Genomic DNA, 19236 nt, shown 5'->3' with positions numbered 1-19236 from the left:
ACAAAACTAAGCAACCTCTCTGCTAAATTAAGTTCTCAGCAGCCCTATGGATTCTGAAATCCATGGCTGTGTTTTAGAGCAGTTAGTTATACTTAAAGAGAAAGAAATCTGAAGAATTACAGCAGAATTTCACAACTAAATGTCTGGCAAGATTCAGTTGCTTTTCTATCCCCTTTCAAACCTAGGGAGCTTGATTAGAAATATTTAGACACTTTGAGGACACACATGATTTTCCTATAAATTCAGCATCTTGAAACTGAAACACAAGTTTTTACATGCAAAATTCCAGAATTGTGAATGGACATGTGATCAAGGCGCAAAAGCAGCAGCCAGATATGGCAGAAAGGCACATATACAAATATTCATGACAAGTCAGAAAAAATAAAATGTGTACATTACCGTTACATCATAAAATTAGAAATAATTGACCATATCCAAATTCACAAAGACTTGTATTACCATGGGAAAGAACACCACCGTATAGACTACTTGAAGGAAATGTTTTCCTTTACATTAGATTTTTATACAACTTTATATTTATGCTAAAACACTGTGAGACTGGCTAAAGGATCATCTAAAACTTGTCTAATAATATATCCTATTCTGTTTAATACAAATCATACACAGGAAAATCTTTAGGCAGGTGGAAAGGAAAAAAAAAAAAAATCATCTGAAAAAAAACAGTTTTCAATTTCCCTAGATCTTAAATACAGTAACACAGTCCCCGAGTGTGCTGTTCTTGGCACTAGCAGAGTCATCCAAAGAGAACACAGTAGCTACAGTTCTGCTGTTTGCAAAACATGGAATATGTAGAATAAATTCTTTTAGCGCAGGAAAACTAAACTTTTCTAAAGCCATCAAGGAAAATTAATCAGAAATGGTTGAGGAAGAACATCTCTAGAAGTAATACACAAGTCTGTTTAAAGAATGTATATAAGTAGCCTGATTCCTGAATAGAGTCAGAAATTGTATTATGTTTCATGTAAGGCCTGAAAACATGAATATTGTTTTAGCTACAAAATTATTCAGAGAGCCTAAGGCCTTTATGGTTTCAAAAATACTTAGCCTTAGCACTCAAATTAAGACTAAATTAATCCAGATGCCTCAACAGATTTACTGGTCACTTACTGCCCAAACAGACACTTGTTAACATTTGTAGAACTTTCCTTACCTCTGGAGAATATGGCAGTAGAGGCGATAATCACAATTTCAGTGTTTGAACTGTGAAACTGAAATACCTGTATAGTCAAAAGGACAGATGGCCTTCTGAGATCACTTCAGAGCTAGCTTAGCATCCCTTTCTGAATCACTTTCCTGTCAGCGATTCCCTTCCTTACTAACAGAGCTCCTAAACTGGCCATTTAATCTAGGCACTTAAATTAGATCAGGTAAATACCACCTTCTACACCTAAACAGCTATGGAAAATGAACTTTCTTAGTCACTTAGGTCCACATTAACAAATTAGCATCTCCCAAACTGAATCCACCTGGTCGATCAGAGCAGAAGAATGGAAAAAGTATTCCTCTGCCTGCCACAGTTGATGAAACAGTGGTCAGATGGGCTGCCATCATGAAGTTTGTAGCACCAGCAAGAAGGAACTGGAGTATTAAATACCTGACTCAGACACAAGGCAGCTCATGTGCTGACAGAGTGCTGTCCCGGCCCAACAGCCTCCTGTACGTATACCGGTATGTCTCTGGCCCACAGCACTATGAAGACTGAGCTGTCTTGACAATACTTTCAAAAACTATACCCTGTAAACTATGATCCTTGATGTCTCAGTCACATTTTAGACTAATTTTGATTTACTGAGTCTCCAACACTCAATAAAATTGATTGATCTGGCTGGGCACTACAAAATTGTATCATATAAATGAATGAATTCATTTTACATCCACAGCTCTTAATACTGGTAATAAGTAACTGTGGAAGAAGACTAGGGTATATGTGTGGGAAAGGACTGGCACTTGATCTACTAAGAATTAGTTATAATTAATAAATTAATAATTTAGCAACAATGGTCACGGTTTGAGAGACACTATAGACCTAGTTTTTAGTGCATGATAATTATTTTTTTTTATTTCTACTAAAATAATGGAAGATCTTTTATTGAAACAGATATAATGTATGCATGCAAAACTAGAGATAAGGTTTTTAGATGTCAAAATATGAAACAATAATAGTAATAGCAATTTTGCATCTTTAAGGTTGTTTCCTTTTGTCTGAATGGAAAAGTATGTGGAGATACAATGTGGATATCACCAGTACCTACAAATGCACAAATTTCAGAAGACGGCAGAAATCAGTCAGATTACAAGATAAGACACGAAGTAGTTTCAGACTCACATTTCTTTAAAATTTTAAGTGTGAGACATGTCAGCAGTGAGCTAATGCCAGTGTTTCACCCCAGGGGCTCACTTCTAGGTGCATTTTTTTTTTTTTTTTCTAAAGCAATCCCAAATACGGTAATTGATTTAAATCAATTCTCCATACAGATATTACGTAAAGCCCCAATTGTTGACTTCATCTCTTGTTCACAAGAAATTCAGCACATAATTAACTTTTCAAATTGCAGGTTAGACTTCTGGGGCATGTGTGCATGCAGTGAGATTTTACAAATCCTTTAATGATCATTCATAAATGTAACAAAATGAGCTCTGCATTCATATGACTACAAAAATCAGTTACCAAACATTACAGGAATGACTGATGATTTTCTCCTCCCATACCAATTTTCCATAATAAATCAATAACTAAGTTTCAAAACAGCTTAAATGTGATCAACAGCTGTTTTCCTAACTTATAGAAGTAGTAAGTCTGCAGCATACAATCAAGACCCAATCTTTACTTTCTGTTTGCTTATATTCCTCTGCATTGCTTATATACCTTGGCTTTCTTTGGTTACACTTTTTCTTTTAAATAGGAAAGCCTTGACAATTTCACAACAGCAGATTATGCTTTGCAAACACTGAACAATGTTAAAATGGATTTATTAACACAGCATAAAACTGTGGTCCCCAAACCCTGACTTGTGGAGGTTTTTGTGAGACCTCTGACCTTCCTCAGGGTCACAGGAAATTGTCACTATAGCAGTCACAGGAAGCTATTGCCCTTATGATTCAGACTGACACAGGGAGAAAAGTATGATGTTTCCTGTAGTACACTATTTCTTGGTGTTGTTGCTGAAGAGCCAGCAAAGATCAAAGCTTCTGAATAAACCATAATTCCTTTAATGTGTGGAATCATAAAGTCTCAGCAAAGTTGTTAGAACTTCAAATTGTAAAGCTCTAATGTAAAATTCTTATGCCCCAGTTTAGAACTTAGGAAAAATATCTACTATCCTACCAAGGCATTGTAAACACTCCCTGTAAATCCACACACTCGTTTAGACCTTTCATATGCCTACACTAAGACAGATCAGTCGTAGCATGAACAGACAAAGTGAACTTATACTTATCCAGTTAGCTTGGATACCAATAACACCACAAATTCCAGCTATTAGGCAATTACCAGGGTGCAGCCCATTCTGAAAACTGCTATCAAAGCTTCACTATTATTGGTAGCTAAATTAACTTAAAGGAAGCTGAGTATTTGTAGATATGCTGCAATCATGCACTTTGGCTTCATTGCAACCCTGATTATACTCTGTTTATATATATTGTACCATTACAACCTTGCATTTTGTGTTGGCTCTTTCATGGTAGTGCACTTTTACGGAACTTGATGCCCAGGGAATGATGTTACCACTATATGTCATCTTAAACTATATTCATCCTGACCAAATGCACTTAATGAAACACACATACATGCCGTGACTATTCACAGACTTTAAGACTTTCTGTTCAGTTAGGTCAGTGCAATGATACACTTGGATCATGACAGAACAAATCAGTATCACTAATACTGAGCAGCACAGGCCTTTAAACAGCCAAGTCTGTCAGACCCAATCATTATCACATTCCAGCCTACACACACAGAAACAATTCTTTCATCTGTGTATACCCATGCATACAGGTACACTCGTATCTACTTTTAGTGGCATCATGCAACCACATCTCATCCGCTCACTCACTCAATCCAAATTTACTACAACTTTTTCAGGCACCCAGCCTGTCAATACACTGTTAACACATCTTCATAGAGCTTTGCTTTTTTCCTGCCATCAAATTAATCATTTTATTCCCTCCAACTGTATCAGTTCCTTTCTCAAACTCATAGTTTCTCCTTTCTACTTCTGTCCTTTCTGCCAATTGTTGAATACATGAAAACTCATTTTAATCTACAGGAGTTATAGTGCAGTTTCACTAACTTCAATTTATTTTGGCAGTTTCTAAGGGGACCTTGTTTCTGTCCTGAAACCAACTATGTCAAACACTATGCAACCCAGCCACAGACAGACAAATCCTATCCTAAAGCACTTACAGGCTAGATTTAAAATAAACAGAAATTAAATGGTGATCAAAAGAATTTGGGATGGAAAAAATATCACACAGTGAGCACTTTTTTGTTAAATTTACATGTTTCATCCTGCATCTACATGCCTATTGCTAGTATAGTTTCATTTAAGGGTTACTCATGGTATCATATTTCTGTTGGCCATTAGAGTGGTATATAAATGTCCTTATTTACCTCTTTGTAAAAGCACATATAGGACCTTGCAAAATACAGATGACACTGCAGAAGAGCTGTTCACATTTTATTTTAAGATCCCCCCAGTAGTTGAAACTGCTTGGGTCAAGCCCTAATCTCCTCTGTTATTGCAATGAAACAATTCAGTGTTAACAAACCATACACCCAGTTTTATTTCCTATGCTTAGCACAAGGATTGCTGGGGACTCCAGGAGATGTAAAAGATGACAAATAGCATTTTTATGGTAACTCTCTGCCATAATCAACACCTGCGGAAAATGAAGATGGATTTCAGTAAGCATCAACCTCCCTGAAGTTTCCAGAGAGGAAATCTTCCATTTTACGCCCATCCTCTACATAAGTCTGAATTTCACATAACAAAAAGCCTGCTGGGCTGAGCTATTGGATCTTAATGCCCGATCAGCTCAAGGGCTGAGTAGTCTCTTTGTGTTAGTTGGTAATTTCTTGTAGGCTCAGAATTTGCTGCCATCCTTCTACACCATGGCACAGCAGCACCAGAGAAACGAACTGTGGCTAACTGAACTGGCCGACTAGCACAATAAAAATCACCAACCTTACAAAGTATCTACACAAGCCTTGCTGTTTTATAGTAAGGACCATGACAGTTCTGGCACGAAAGCTGTCTGGCAACTTTGCTTTTGCAAACTTCTATCTGAGTGCAAGTGTTTGTACGCTTTTGAAATACAGTACTATGTTTCCTAAGTAAAAAAAAATAAAAAATAATTTAAAAATACATACCCCTCTACCTTGCCAGCGCTTCTAACTAATGTGACGCTTTTTCCTCACAATATTAGTCTTGGAATGAACAAATGGATTACTACTAGTGTAAGACAGTAATAAGGAAAACAGTATTCGAACAGATGATCATACCTCTAACATGCAGAACAGTCCTGTGCATGCAGAGCATGGTTTGGTCTACTGTTAAAATACAGTTGGAGTACCTCCAAACACAGTGAAATTCTTTGCGTAGGAGAGCAATGTAAAAACAGTTCTGGTGCTACGTATGAGCTATCTGCACTAATATGGTTCTTTAATCTGTTCTAGGACTCATCTGAATAAGGTAAAAAGTTTCTGGGAAACAAGTCTTCATTTTCTATGTATCATAATCACACAGAACAAAAATAACGAGACAACAGCAAAGTCCTCCTTCCACTCTTACAACCATTTATTTTATACCAAGCTTCTTCAAGATAAGAACTCTTTACGAATCAGTTGCAACTTCTGTGAACTTTCCAGAGCCACTATTGCATTCTCCCTGGCAAAACATATAGAAAAAAGTGAAAACTCAGATCTGAATTAAAGTGAAATCCTTGCACACAGATAGCTTTGAAATGAAGGTAACTCGGTAGCAACATAAATCTTCTCATTATTCTCCAGAAATCTGGCAAAGAACATATTCAGCCTTAGGGGTGCCTAGACAGTTGCCATCTTTCAAAGCATTATGGCCTCAGGACACAAAATACAGATCTTTTACAAATATGGTCTAACAAAATTGTTTCAAAATGATTTAGGAAGTAATATTAATGGTAGGTAGTTTCAGAAAAGCTTACCAAATCTGATTTGTTTTAAGCCACAGATCATATGCTGAATCCATCTGCTGTTTCTCTGATACAGACTGACAGAGCTGCAAGCACTGCTGGAAAAAAATAAATTTGAAATTCAGTATCTACTACTCCATCCCCCAATAAACACATTCTATTCTATCCACCCACACTACCAAACCATTGATTTAACAGATAAAGTGATAAAACATACGTAAACGTATTAACCAGTTTTATCTTTACCAAATTCTTTAACTATATTTCTAATGTATTTGTCTCCAGAAACGTCTCTAGCTGTTCCGCCTGATGTTCCATGTTTCTTACACACTTTACACCACCAATAACGCAACCACTATGCTCACCATGAAAAGTAAACCACTACCAGATACAGAAGAAAGAGCCTTTATGTCTGTTATGCAAGTCAAACCACTATGATCAACACAATGGAGTAGGTTAATCATGACTTTATTACTTACTAAAAATCTATAGCTAGCAGCTTGCAAGATCACGTTTTACTTGCAGTTATACATAGCTTTCTTGCTGTTACAGAAGGCTATTCCATATCCTCATTTATTATTACTAAAAAAAAATTATTTGCATTATTGTAGTCCTTTAACTACGCATAACTCACTTTTCCTACAATGAAGGGGAAAAAAAGTAAATGTAGTACCAAGCCTTAAATCTGATCAAGCATTTTTTTCCCATACCCCTTGCAAAAATGTAATTAGTTCTTAACACCTGACAAGTTTTTTACCTGACAACTCGGGGTGTAGCTGTTTCTATTGGAAGTATATGGTTTGTAGCAACTTTGAAGCCTGCCAATAGAAGTCACTAACGTGAAAGAAAAGGAATACTTTACTTTTAAAGAAAATATTACAGATTTGACCTGTACTTTTCAGAAAATTTGTTACTGAACAATGTACCTCTCATAATAGCACAAAGATGAATAAAACCATTCATGCTTTAAGATCACTTTTGTCTTTCTGTCTCCAGTTGCTCCTACTTTTATTTCTCATGCGTCCTTCCTTCTAACAAATGCCTTCTTTCTGCAAAGGACTCCGCTTCCCAAAATGTAAAATCGTGCACGTAACAGACTAAAACCTTTGCTTTTTCATTAAACCTTGTTTAGGAAATACAAGATTTCCTATCTGGGTGGGAAAAATGCCCACACGATAACAACTATCGATCCCACAGGAAAAAAAAAAAAAAAGAAAGAAAAAAGAAAAAATCATTTGATTCATAACATCTTAAGGGAAAACGTTAACTCTTTTTTCTTCCACCGCTGCGCTTTTCACCTTTATCCAATGTACCTAATTCACGGTACTTAATCTTCTAAAGCGTTGATTTACCTCACAAAAGACACCAGGCCCTCTGCCTTCTTCACATTTTCCCTCTCCCCAGAGACCTGCCCGCTCCCCACACTTTTTCATACCCCCCCCCCCAGTAAGGGCCCCGCTCGCCACCACAGCACGGGGGGAGGCAGCGCCACAGAGCAGCAGCACACGCGCGGCAGCGGGCGCAGCACTGTACACGCTGGGAGACAGAGATAGAGACAGCCTCGCGGGCGCACCGCCCCGGGCTCAGCTGCCCCGCCGAGGACGTCCCTCGCCATCTTCCCCCACGCCCTCTCCCCGCCGGCCACCGCGCAACTCTCGCCTCGCGCCCCGCAGACGGACGTTTGGCCGCACCAATTACCAACCTCCCACAGGAGAGGCTCCTCCTTCCGCCAATGAGATAGCGGAGCAGCCCTAGAGGCTCAACCCCTCTAATCTGTAACGGCCTGTAAAGCACCAAGCCACGCCCCTTCTTCCTCTTCCCGACTCTTCATTGAATGAAGCCCCCGCTGGCCAACGAGAAGTTCTCGCTGGGCTTGACGGACTACACGGCTCCCCAATAGAAGTAGAAAATTGCACCGCGCCTACCAATAGGGTGCCGGACGCGAGCCGACGGGGCGGGCTCTCCCTCCCAGGCGGGCGGGGTAGGCCGTGGTTATCGATCCCGCTGCTGGAGGGAGGCGGCGGTGAAGCAGCAGAGAAAATGGCGGCCATGGCTGCGGAGGCGGCAGCGACTGCAGCGGTGCCGGGCGATGGGGGGGCTGGCGAAGCCGAGCCAGAGATGGAGCCTATCCCGGGCAGCGAGGCCGGCGCGGATCCTCTCCCTGCCGTCACCGAGGCCGTGGAGTCGGTGGTGCCTGATGGGGAGGAGGCCGACGGGGGGAAGGTTGCTCCCGGTGAGGCCGAGGAGCCGCCGCCTGTACAGCTCGCCCGGAGCCCGGCGGGGACTCAGGAGCCGGAAGCCGAGAGGACGGAGAAGCTGCCGCCCTCCGCCCCGGAGGTGGGCTCGCCCCAGGCCGAGCCCCGGGGAGCGCCGAGCCCGGAGCCCGAGCAGCCGCCGCAGCCCTGCCCGCCGCCTGCTGGGCACCCTGAACTTCCCGGGGAGCCGCCGCAGCCCTGCCCGCCGGCTACTGGGGGCTCCGCGGTGCCGGAGCCCGGGGAGGAGCCGTCCCGGCCGGAGGAGGAGGAGCCGGATGCTGCTGATGCCGCCGCTGTCGAGCCCAAGCCCCCGGTGCCCGTGGCTCTGGCCGGAGGGGAAGCGGAGGCTCCGCTGCTGCCTGGCTCCGAGGTGCGGGTCACTCTGGATCACATCATCGAGGACGCCCTGGTGGTTTCGTTCCGGCTGGGAGAGAAGCTTTTTTCTGGGGTCCTCATGGACCTCTCGAAAAGGTGAGACCTCACGGTGGAGCCGCCCCGAGCGCCCCCACCCAGCGGCGGGGTCAGCCAGCTCGCCCAGAGCCGCCCTGCGCCTCCCCAGCCCTTCGGGGGGGGGGGCGGCCCCCGCCGAGGCCCTCGTGGGCTCCCCCCGCGGCAGGGAGCGGCCTGGGCAGGGGCCGAGGGGCGCGACAGCAGCAGCCGAGTCCCCTCCTTCGCTCTGGGAGGCCGGAGCCGTGGGTCTGCCTGGGGGCGAGCGTTCCCGGGGAACGGCGGCGGCAGCTCACGGGCATTCTCCTCCTCGACCCTTCTAGCAGAGGGCGGGGGGAGCGCGGCGGGGCGGGCGGGGTGTCGGCCCCCCCCGCCCTGGGCCGAGCCCCGCCGGGGCTCCCCGCCTGCCCCCGGCCGCGACGCGCGGAAGGGGGAGCGAGGGGTGGGAGCGGTGCCCGGCCAGCCGCCCGTTTTATGGTGCTGCCCTTACAAAAGTAGTGGGAATGAGAAAATGGGGGAGCCGGGAGAGGGGCGAGCACATGGGCACAGCCTTTTGACTCAGTTGGATTCACGTCGGGCATCCAGCATCCCTGGGGAAAAAGGACCTGAGCTACAGATGTTGGCGTTTATTCCAGTCTTCGCACAAGCGTACAGACCCAGACATCTGTTTTTCCTGGTGGCTTGTGTCTTACATTGCCTAGGTAACATTATTTTTCAGTCTGTATTGTTTTTCAGAATAATGGTTTTCAAGCCAGGCAGTCCTCAAGTACAATTATTAGTACTGATTGCTCCTTGTACCCAATGAATGGGGTGAAGTTTAACGATTCTTAAATACCCTTTTTTTTGGAGAGAGAAGCTGTTACATATGACAAAATAACTTCAAGCATTATCAGACTGTGAGGTTATGGGTTTGGTTTTTTCATTGCCTCCTTACGGCAAGGGGTTCTTAGGAGGCCAGAAGTCATCAGTGATACTGGATATCTTATAAGCAATCTAATTACTATTTACAGGTGAAAATACTACTTCATCTTAGTGTTTGTTTTCTAGACCTATAAGGACTATGCAAGTATATGAGAGAAAAGTGAAATTTGATCAGGGTTATTAAATAATTGGTGTGCAAAAATGAAATTCTTTTTTTCCCAAAATTTAAGCTGCATGTGTGATCATATGTCTTTTATCACTTTTACATTACTACTAGGTGTTCAATAACTTCCTGTAGCATCAATATTGTAAATACTTTCTAAAAGTAAAGGTATTAAGGACCAGCACTTTTGTCCTGGGCCTAGCTTCTTGATTGGTTTTTGAAACAGAAAGCCTTTTCTGAAACCCAGGTTCTGCATAATGTCATGGAAGTAAGTTTAAAATTTGTCAGTTGTGGTTTGAAATGCTAGGTTATCAATTTGTCTTCTGAAGCCAGGTACTAAAATGTGATCTGCAAAGTGTACTCCCTTCTAGTGTGAAATAATGTCTCAAAGCAGGCCGGAAGGCCTAACATCGAGTCTTTTGTAGGTCTGAAGTTATACCAGCAAAATTATATCGTTGTCCTGGTTAGCAAGGTGACAAAGCACGTGCCTCTGCTTCTAGGGTTCTGTATGTGTGAAGTACGAAAATACACCAGCTTCTCCCTTACTCTCCTGAAAGAGATTGTATCTTAGTAAACACACACTGACCACAAACATCCCCTCATTTGCCTGAGGTTTTCTTATGCACCGAAGATACTTCCCTCATGCAGCAGATCTACTGCTGCCCTTTACTGAAAAGGTTATCTGTAGCAGACAAACTATCTGCTTCTTTTGCCTTGTGGCTGCAGTGGAAGCATGCATCTCAATTTCCCCTGGTTTTAGGCACAGGCCCTGGGGCAAGTCTTCACAGTAAGAACTGTGGAAAAGTGAGCCATGGAGGCTTGTGCTGTTAGTCCCAGATTCTCTTATACAGTGGAACCACTTAATCCTTTCTCTCCATTCATTGTGTAGTGTCTTCAGAGGTGCTTGTTACATGGGAATCCAGAAGGTGAAATTTAAATTCTAAAAGCCAAGCTCTTTGGAGTGCCTGGACAAGAAGAATTGAGTTCCTTGACATAAGGGCTATAATATTGGGCTGGCGACAAGGAGTCTGTTCAAATGTCTCAGCAGGAAATACAGTTGTAAGCAAACTCTAGAAATAGCCCAAGAACTTGCTATCTGTAAGAAATTAAAGCATTATCAGACATCAGGCGTTACATGAATACCTAGGATTTAAATTTTATTCTAGAATTTGGTGGTACGTGACTGAGGGATAGTGCTGTTTAGGTATCAGCTTTTCTTTATATCTGATTAATTTTTTTGTGTAGCAGCATGTGGACTTGTAGAACTTGAACATTTTTCATGAACTTATGTACCTGTGGGAGGCCCTGGAATTCTTACAAGTTTTTTCACCGGACCAAAAAAAAGAAATAATAAAAAAAAAAAGGTAGGATTAAATCAAATCCACCTAAATTCCAGCATCCATTTACGTGAAAACACTGGAATTTCTAGTATGGAAGAGGGGTGGTTACTGAAAGCTGCCTCCACTAGTTCAAGTACATGGGAATAATTTTACAAACTTTCCTAATGCAAAGCGGATCAATATCTTAAGACTGCTAGTTCTTATTAAATAAAAGTTAAATTTTTTCTTTGAATTTACTCATTCAGTAGCTTCAAAAAGTGGCTGATGTGTTCACTGCATGTTTAATACTGTTTTTGTCATATACTTGGAAGAAATAAATTCCTGGTCCTTTTTGGTTTTTAATTTCTGCTTTCCCCTCCAGGGCAATGAAGGTGCTACTTCTGTACAGTACTAAGAAGAGTAAGCGTTGATGACTCTTTTAAAAACATGTCCACTGGACTCTTTTTAGCTTTTTCAAGTCATGTTCTGAATGACATGAACTTCAAGGGGAAAAAAGAGCAAAGATGTCCCCATATAGTTCTTGTTTTAAAGCTTTTTCTGTTTGTGTTTTTTTTTTTTTTTTTTCCTTCGTTCTGTTTTCATTGTTGAAATGATGCACTGACTTTGCATTTTATTCTTGTAGACTTTGATATGAAGTCAGTGGTCTGATTTCCTCTTCCTCTCCTACCCCCTGTAAATAGGGTGTCCATTTAGGAGTTATAACACAAGAACACAAGCACCTCAGTGTTCAGTGAACTTTATTCCTATATTTATTTGAGGTAAGGAAGTATTTTTCTCTGCCTGTACTAATGGCAGTCTCATGTACCTCTCAGCAGCTGCACAGGAAGTTTTGAAGATCAGTAGAAAATAGGAACCCACATCTACTGAGTCCCAAATCAATTTCTTATGCAGTAAATCATCATGTAAAGAGGGACATATCCCCACTTTTCTTACTTTAAAGGCTTGTTACACAAATTAAAAATGTGCTCCCACTGTTAAACTTTATTACCACTGTTGCCATTACCTTTTAAGTGCCTTATTGCATGCTAGGATAAGGTTCTGATGTGAGTTCCTGAGTGTATACCTGACAGTCTTGCTGATAGGAGAGATGGGAAATGCAGCCAACCATCAGGCAGGCAGAAGGCAATTCTCTCTTGTCAGGGTGGGTAGCGGAGTGCTTCATGCACGACTGTAGTTAATTTTCCATGCCATTGTACAAATAGTCATTGAAAATGACTTGTTGGGCATGGGGCTTAAACTGGGTTTATAAACTTGCCTGTATCTAGTGTTTGACTAACACTGTTTGGTTGGGGTATATGAGATGTTAGTGCCACCGGTTGGCTCAGAACCAGCATGAATCTTGCTCTGCACCTGGAGGAAGCAGACAGTAAGGAAATGATGAGTAGCATTTGTAAGTCTTAAAATGTGGGATTAAGAAGACCTGATTTTAGTTTGCTCTTCTGGAGAGAGGATAATTATTTCTGCAATTTGTTTTTTCCCTTCCCAAAGATTAAGGAGGGGAGGGGGATTAGATTTCTGTTCTGTTGTTTTGCTTTACCATTTTACTAAAATTTTCCTTCTAGTCCTACAGATGGGATGGATGCATGTCTATTCGTATTGTCTTTTTCTCTAAGGTATTTCCCTTTTGACTTGTGTGTGATTATAATAGTTCTTGAGGAGGGAAGGGAGAGCAAAAAGTTTTGTGACCTAAAAGCCTTAGATAATCAAAAGATGTCCACTGTATTGCAAGTACAGGTGTTTGAAATTGTATCTTCATTGGGGTTTAGTTGTGTAAGATAAGGAAAGACTTCCTGCAGCAAGACATGCATGAACTATATGGTGAAAATAAACTTTTATAAACAGCTTCAAATTCTTACAATGCTAGTAGCAGTTTTCAGTTACAGCATTCTTTCTTGGTGACTCTTGAATCCTGTGCTTTTTCAGATTTATTAATTACATTTCTGCTGCAAAAGAATGAGGATAAGTAATGAACTGTTGCATCCGTTCCCTAGTTTGTGTTGTCTTAATCTGCAGAACATCTGTTAGATCTTTAAATCATTTACGTTTAGCACTTCTGGACACTTACAGTCTATGTACGTTGTTGGTATAAAACTCCACTCAGTGAATCTAGTGTGTTGTAACCATATGCTCCAGGAAAGGTGGGAGGGGATAAAAAAGGTACTCCCAAGATGAGAAATTCAAGATCTGCTGATAGGAGAAGGAAATAGCACAAGTCTTACTTGAAAAAATATGGCATGTTTCTCCCTGTGCTTAAGTTTTCTTTTACTAAGAACTTCATTTAATAAATAGGGACAACATTTGGTAGCCCTTCTCTGGGGAAGGTTTAAGTTCTATAGAAGTACTGATATTCAGAGATACACGTTCTCAACAGTGAAGAAATGTCTGTTACTCAGGGTTGTGAGTTGTGGGTCTTTCAAGAAACACTTGGTTTTCCTATAACTCATCACCCATTCTCTTTTGCTGTTTCTCAGATGTGTAAAGGAGTTTGGTGAAATTCCAGCATTTAAGTAACAGCCACAACACTTCTTTGATACTTGTTTTTATCCCCAGAACACTGGAAGCATAAGTGTGATGTGAGTGTGTGTTTGTTTAAGAGCAAATTATATATACTTTGCTTGTGACTGACAGAGGTTATATTGAATGGTATCGCGTCAAATTTAGCCTCACTTAAAGGACAGTTGGATCAGAAGACCTTGTGATATTGCTTTCAGCCTAAATTTTTCTATGATTTTGTAATGTTTCAGCTTCTGTATGAGAGTAGTTTCTCTGGTGTGTCTCATTGAAAACTTTATTGAGTGTTATTTGTGGTCATTTGTCATATGCCTTTTGAAAGACTCATTTCCAAATTTCCACTTGGAAAGTGAAAATAGTTAACAAAACTGGACTAGCTTTTAGGATTTTGCTAGTATAGGTATAAAGCATGTTAAAGCTGCTGCTTATACTGAAGGCACTTGTCACTCTGCTTCTGATTTTGAGCCAGTAGGAGTGTGACTTTTCCTTTTCTCAAACCAATGACCCCTAATCTTGTTGGTGAGTTAGAGCATCTGTGGATTGTGCCTCAAGCTTGCCTTTCTTAAAGTAGTTGTAGTCTCGTCATGTTCTTGTTGGACTGTGGTGCAACAGATGATGGTCAAACTGTCCATTCTTCTTATGGTATGCTCGTCTGTATTCCAACAGCACTGCTTGCCATTGCTTTCTAAGAGTAGCTTGACTTGAAGTGTTGAGAGGCAGGGTGGAGAAGTTTTCAGTATGCTTTAAATAATTTTTTTTCTTTACGTAGTTATGGACTGATGAATCTTGTCCATCTTGACACTGAATTTGCTTAAAGTTCATCCATTAATGGTATAATTCTCTTCCATGTGTTTTGGGTCTGACTAGTATGTGGATGATGTTGAAGTGTATGTTCAAGGTACTTTTATCTTAATCATGAAGTTTTGCAAATGCATAACACTTCCAAATATATCAGCAAAGCATCTACTGAATGCAACTGACACTTAAAACTAATAATGCCAGCAGATACAAAAACTTAAAAATTTCAGTTTAAATAGAGCTTCAGTCTTATAAGTATGCCATTAAAATTGTGGTAGTTAGCAAGAAACCTGAACTTAAAGCATTCTGTCTTTTCAAGCTTACATTTATATCATTGATAGAAATCCAAGTTGAGATTCTTCTGTCTCTGCAGTGGGTAGTTCTTCAAAGTCTGCATCAGCATCCTGACTACATGGACTTCTGTGATTGTTTCCTGGAAGCTGAAGTCTTTTAAAGGGCTTCAGACTTCATGGAGAGGTGTACTGTAAGCTAATACAGCCTTTGGTATATTTGCATGTTGTTTGATATCCATTAGTCGGTTTCCACTTGGGTAGTGATTGCAGTAGGGGATGCAGGTGTCAGTGGTTAGGAATGATTAAAATCAGCTGCTGCCTTGGATACTTCTAAACAGCTTTGAGATACTCTTTCAAACTCAATTCTGCATGTAGCCTGCTCTTGTCTTTCCTCTGCCTTGAAAGTGTGCTGGAAACAAGAGCTTGAATTTCAGGCAAGTGTACCTGCTTGAAAAACATTAAGCTTAACATTGATTAGTAAAAGTTTGTGAGTATGTGATTGTCTGTATTGTCACACGTTACTTAATTTGAACTATCTTTCACCAAATTTTTCTGGGTGCTCAGAGTTTGTGATGGTGAGGCAGCATCTATTCTTGATGATGTGTTATTTCCAAAGAGTCACTTTACACTGCAGTTCTTTGACATGTTTTTAGAGCTCTGAGTGAAATACACATTTTTCTAGTCTATTTAGTGTAGTGTTACATTGCTCAGGAGGCGAGTAAGCCACTGAGTTGATAGTTTGGCTTCTGTGGATGCTTTTTTCAGTCAGGTGTTTGCAGTTTAAAGCAATGTATTCCATATCATGCTTTATCACACCAAGTAAATCCTATATTTAAAATAGTTATTGCATAACCTCTGTTTTGAATACAGGTTATTTTGAGGAGTTCTGAAATACTTTGTTCAAATAGCTATGATCTAATTGTATATTACATTGACTATTATAATTTAAACCCTCAGTTTAGATACATGCATTAAATATATATACTTAGCTCTACATTATTTCAGTGTATTATTATACTCCCAAGCATTCAGAGTCTGAACCTTTACCCATGCAGTAGAAGTTGCTTCAGTTGTTGCTTGCCTTGGCTTTTGCAAAACACTAAGGATGATACTGAATGCAAAAGCAGAAGTGCATAAAAAGGTAATTGTAGATTACTGTAGTCTGACTTGGTGAAGATGAGTTTTGATCATAGTCATTTACAACAGATTTGGTGTAACTCTTATCACAGCACTAGAAGCTGCTGTTCTTTGACATTAAGTCAATGTGTTCGTAGACAGATGCGAAATACTTCTGAACCGGTTCAGTGGGTTTTCTTCTTTGGTTTTTCATTTTTGCTTTATTAGAGAAGTAGAAGTTAGACATTGGAGGCTAAAGATGAGACCTTAAGACCTTACAGAGTAAGGTAAAAACAATTTGCCCCAGGATGTATTGTTGTTTCAATGTTTATGTACATAGTTATGAATTTAAATGGCATTTGTTCCTTATGTTTATTTTTAAAAAATACTCTTTAATTGTGTTTTGCATACAAATGGAATAGCAATATGTATTCATTGTAGTAATTCTGCTGCAGAATTTAGATTTGAAAACAGTGTTTTTTACTTTGCTTGAAGTACTTAGGTTTACATATCTGTAAAAGCAGTTAAGTGGCTTTAAGTGACAGTCTTCTAGGTTTGATACCCAAACTAGCTTTTACATAATTGAGAGATGCCATGGCTACCTATTCATCAACTTGCAGTTGACAAACTAAGTAAAATACGACTTTTATCATATTTCTGTCTCTGCACATGCTAGTCAGTTGTATGTTCTTCTCAGTGTAAAGATCACTGGACCAGCAGAATTTGTCTACCCCATTAGTTTCATTTAAGTATAATTCCTGATACTCTTGTTGCTATTTGTCTTTAATGCATATGTATATTTAAGTGATAATGTATAATGGAAATATTATTGGATCCTACTGATTACTCTGGTTATTTGTCAAACTTCTTGGATTAAGCGATTTACGATGGATCTCAACTGCCTTTTCTTTTAGAGGTTCCTTTTCAAAGCAAAAAAACAGCCAGGACACCTTTATAGGAGAAGTTGGCAACATGGAAAACTGGTTCTAGTTTTGAATAAGCATGAAGCAGCAGCGTGCTGCTTTCCAGAACTGCCTTAAGTTAGGCTGAAATACCTATTTCTTTAGTTTTCCTAACACTTCAGTTTTAGATCTCCCATCAACAAATCCTAGTATTCCTTCGAATGATAGTCTAAAGTAGAACTATATTATGTTATGCATGAGTGGGCTGTACAATGAACAGCTGGAACTTATGCACGAATGGATTTTTTTTTTTTTTAAGCAAACAGTAATTGGAGTATCTTTCCAAGAATAGCTTCTTCTGGAGGAAAGTAATATTATAGTAGGGACAGGTGATATACTCAGGATCAATACATTAAAAAAAACCCATAGTTTGTTGTTAGAATAAAGACAAGGCAATTCCTTGTAGTATTTAAACATGCAACGTGTGACAAATAAAATATGTAGGTAGTCTCACTGATGTAGCATCACTGAAATGGTTTCTTTTAAGAGGTGACCTTCTACTGCCCAGTCATTGTCATTGACTGACGTGTGGATCATTTAATGTCATGATACAATTGAGTTACATTGCTTGGCTTTTTAAATCTCTTTTATATGGTAGCCTTTTAGTCTGTCTTCATCTCTGTAGTAGGTGAACCAAATGCAAGCGTTCACAACTTTTATGTCTAGCCTTCATACATATGGAACTCCTAGCTATTTCAAGCGTGTAGTTAGTGTAACAAAAATTTTTGTTTTTATTGTATGAGAAGCACCTGTCTTCAAGGTCCACCAACAAGACCTATCAAAATGGGGCTTGAAATTCTAGTATATGCAATAAATACTTGTGCTCACTGTTGAACTAATTAGATGCTCTGTCATGCTTTGTCTTGCAAAGGTTTAAGATGACATCTTCATTCTGCTGCTTCTCTTAAAAAAAAAAAAAAAAGGCCATTCTTGGTTTTGTCTTTACTTTCTTCTTACCTTGTTCTTTGTCTTCATTCTCTCCTGTATTGTCTACTGTTTCATTCCTAAGTTTTTCGGCCACTGTTCTCTCTTTATTTTTCATGTTATTATTCCAAGTTGCATAGCTGGAGAACTTTATTCACCAAGGAGGAAACACAGATCATCTGAAAACTGAATGTTTACAGATGCAGCCTGCTATTGGAATGGGGCTAAAGAGGAGGCACCAAACACTCAGCTGGAAGTAATATTCAGTGTTTGGACTTACTGATTTATCTTGTTCTACAGGTGGACTATGTCTTTACTAGTCATGTCTTTATGTATTGACACATTGTTTGCAAGAATAGTGTCTTCATTTGCTCTTACATAACTGGCAGTAGAGGAAATCTATGAATGTTCTCGAATTCTGCAATTCATTAGTTTTTTAGGTAGATGGGGCAGGAGATGCTAGTTCCTTTGTTAAAACAGTACCTTTTGCGAGAGACTGCGGCTTCAGAGATTGTCTGGATTGTTTTTGTGTCTTACTAAAGCAGGTTTGCATCTTAAATAAAAATTCCACTTTGAATGTCCTGTTCTTCAGCTGTTTGGCCTGTCTATTATGCAAATGCTTGAAGGAAATTATAATCTTAAGGTGCAGTATTAATCTTTGATGCCTTCATGGTATCAGTCATGTACTGAGCTTTCCATTGGGCTTTTTTTATGTGTTTGCAGTGCCAGTTGTGCTGACTTTGTTTGTGAGGCAGTAGAATGAATACCTAGGAAAAGAGAGAAAGTCCTTAGATGGGATCCTTCTGGAGAACCTTCTTGCTGTCCTCTTCATCCACTTCCTCCATGGTCACTGATGCTAATGCTTGATTTCCTAACATGGAGTCAGCATAAATGTCTTCTAGAAAAAAAGACTTGTGCATTGGACTATGAAATGTTATGAGGGGCTAGGAAATGCAATTCCTGAGACAGTGAAAAGAGTTGTCAGTGTTCTTCTCATGGGTTTTGCCCATTTGATAATACGCTTCTGTCTAGTTCTGCTTTTGTGGTGTTTGGGATTGAAACTTGCACAGCAGAGATCTTGCCCTGTCTTGTTCTCAACTCTAACAATAAATTAACTTTTACCCAAATCCTGTAATCTTTATCAGGTGGTGAAAGATGGAATCTGGATCTTATTGCTCTTAAAGAAGCTGAAGTTCTTGATGCAAGTAACGCTGAAAATATTGCTAATTTAATTGTTAGCAGCTGATAGTTTCTTTTAAAGCCCTAAGTGGAATTGAATAATTTACCTATAATCTTTAGTGGAAGCAAAAGTGTTTG

The 19236-nt window shown here is 40.1% G+C and overlaps 2 protein-coding genes across 20 annotated transcripts in view; one reads left to right on the top strand and one right to left on the bottom strand.

The window, feature by feature from the left end:
* The window catches only part of FABP6 (fatty acid binding protein 6), a 45863-nt gene extending 37666 nt beyond the window's left edge, over window positions 1-8197 (bottom strand). For 3 of the 12 annotated variants that reach the window (XM_033006329.2, XM_033006407.2, XM_033006354.2), the window contains exons 1-2: window positions 6947-7811; window positions 6202-6284 (exon numbers count right to left, since the gene is read on the bottom strand). Coding sequence is in view for 8 of the 12 variants with exons in the window: in XM_033006354.2 (XP_032862245.1) it covers window positions 6202-6232 (31 nt within the window). In the remaining 4 variants the exon portion in view is untranslated. Of the gene's footprint in view, window positions 1-6201; window positions 6288-6946; window positions 7812-7891; window positions 7947-8114 lie in introns of those variants that run through there. The other 9 variants (XM_033006337.2, XM_033006400.2, XM_033006361.2 and 6 more) reach the window with 8 other exon arrangements.
* PWWP2A (PWWP domain containing 2A) overlaps window positions 8147-19236 on the top strand; it is a 54263-nt gene continuing 43173 nt past the window's right edge. For all 8 annotated transcript variants that reach the window (XR_004408947.2, XR_004408946.2, XR_004408945.2 and 5 more), the window contains exon 1: window positions 8147-8915. Coding sequence is in view for 4 of the 8 variants with exons in the window: in XM_033005486.2 (XP_032861377.2) it covers window positions 8230-8915 (686 nt within the window). In the remaining 4 variants the exon portion in view is untranslated. The remainder of the gene's footprint in view (window positions 8916-19236) is intronic.

This window comes from Tyto alba, unplaced genomic scaffold, assembly GCF_018691265.1.
Source record: "Tyto alba isolate M040663 unplaced genomic scaffold, T.alba_DEE_v4.0 Super-Scaffold_17, whole genome shotgun sequence".
NCBI lineage: Eukaryota > Metazoa > Chordata > Aves > Strigiformes > Tytonidae > Tyto > Tyto alba.
The sequence above is the reverse complement of the archived record's forward strand: the minus strand, read 5'-3'. Positions and strand labels throughout refer to the sequence as shown.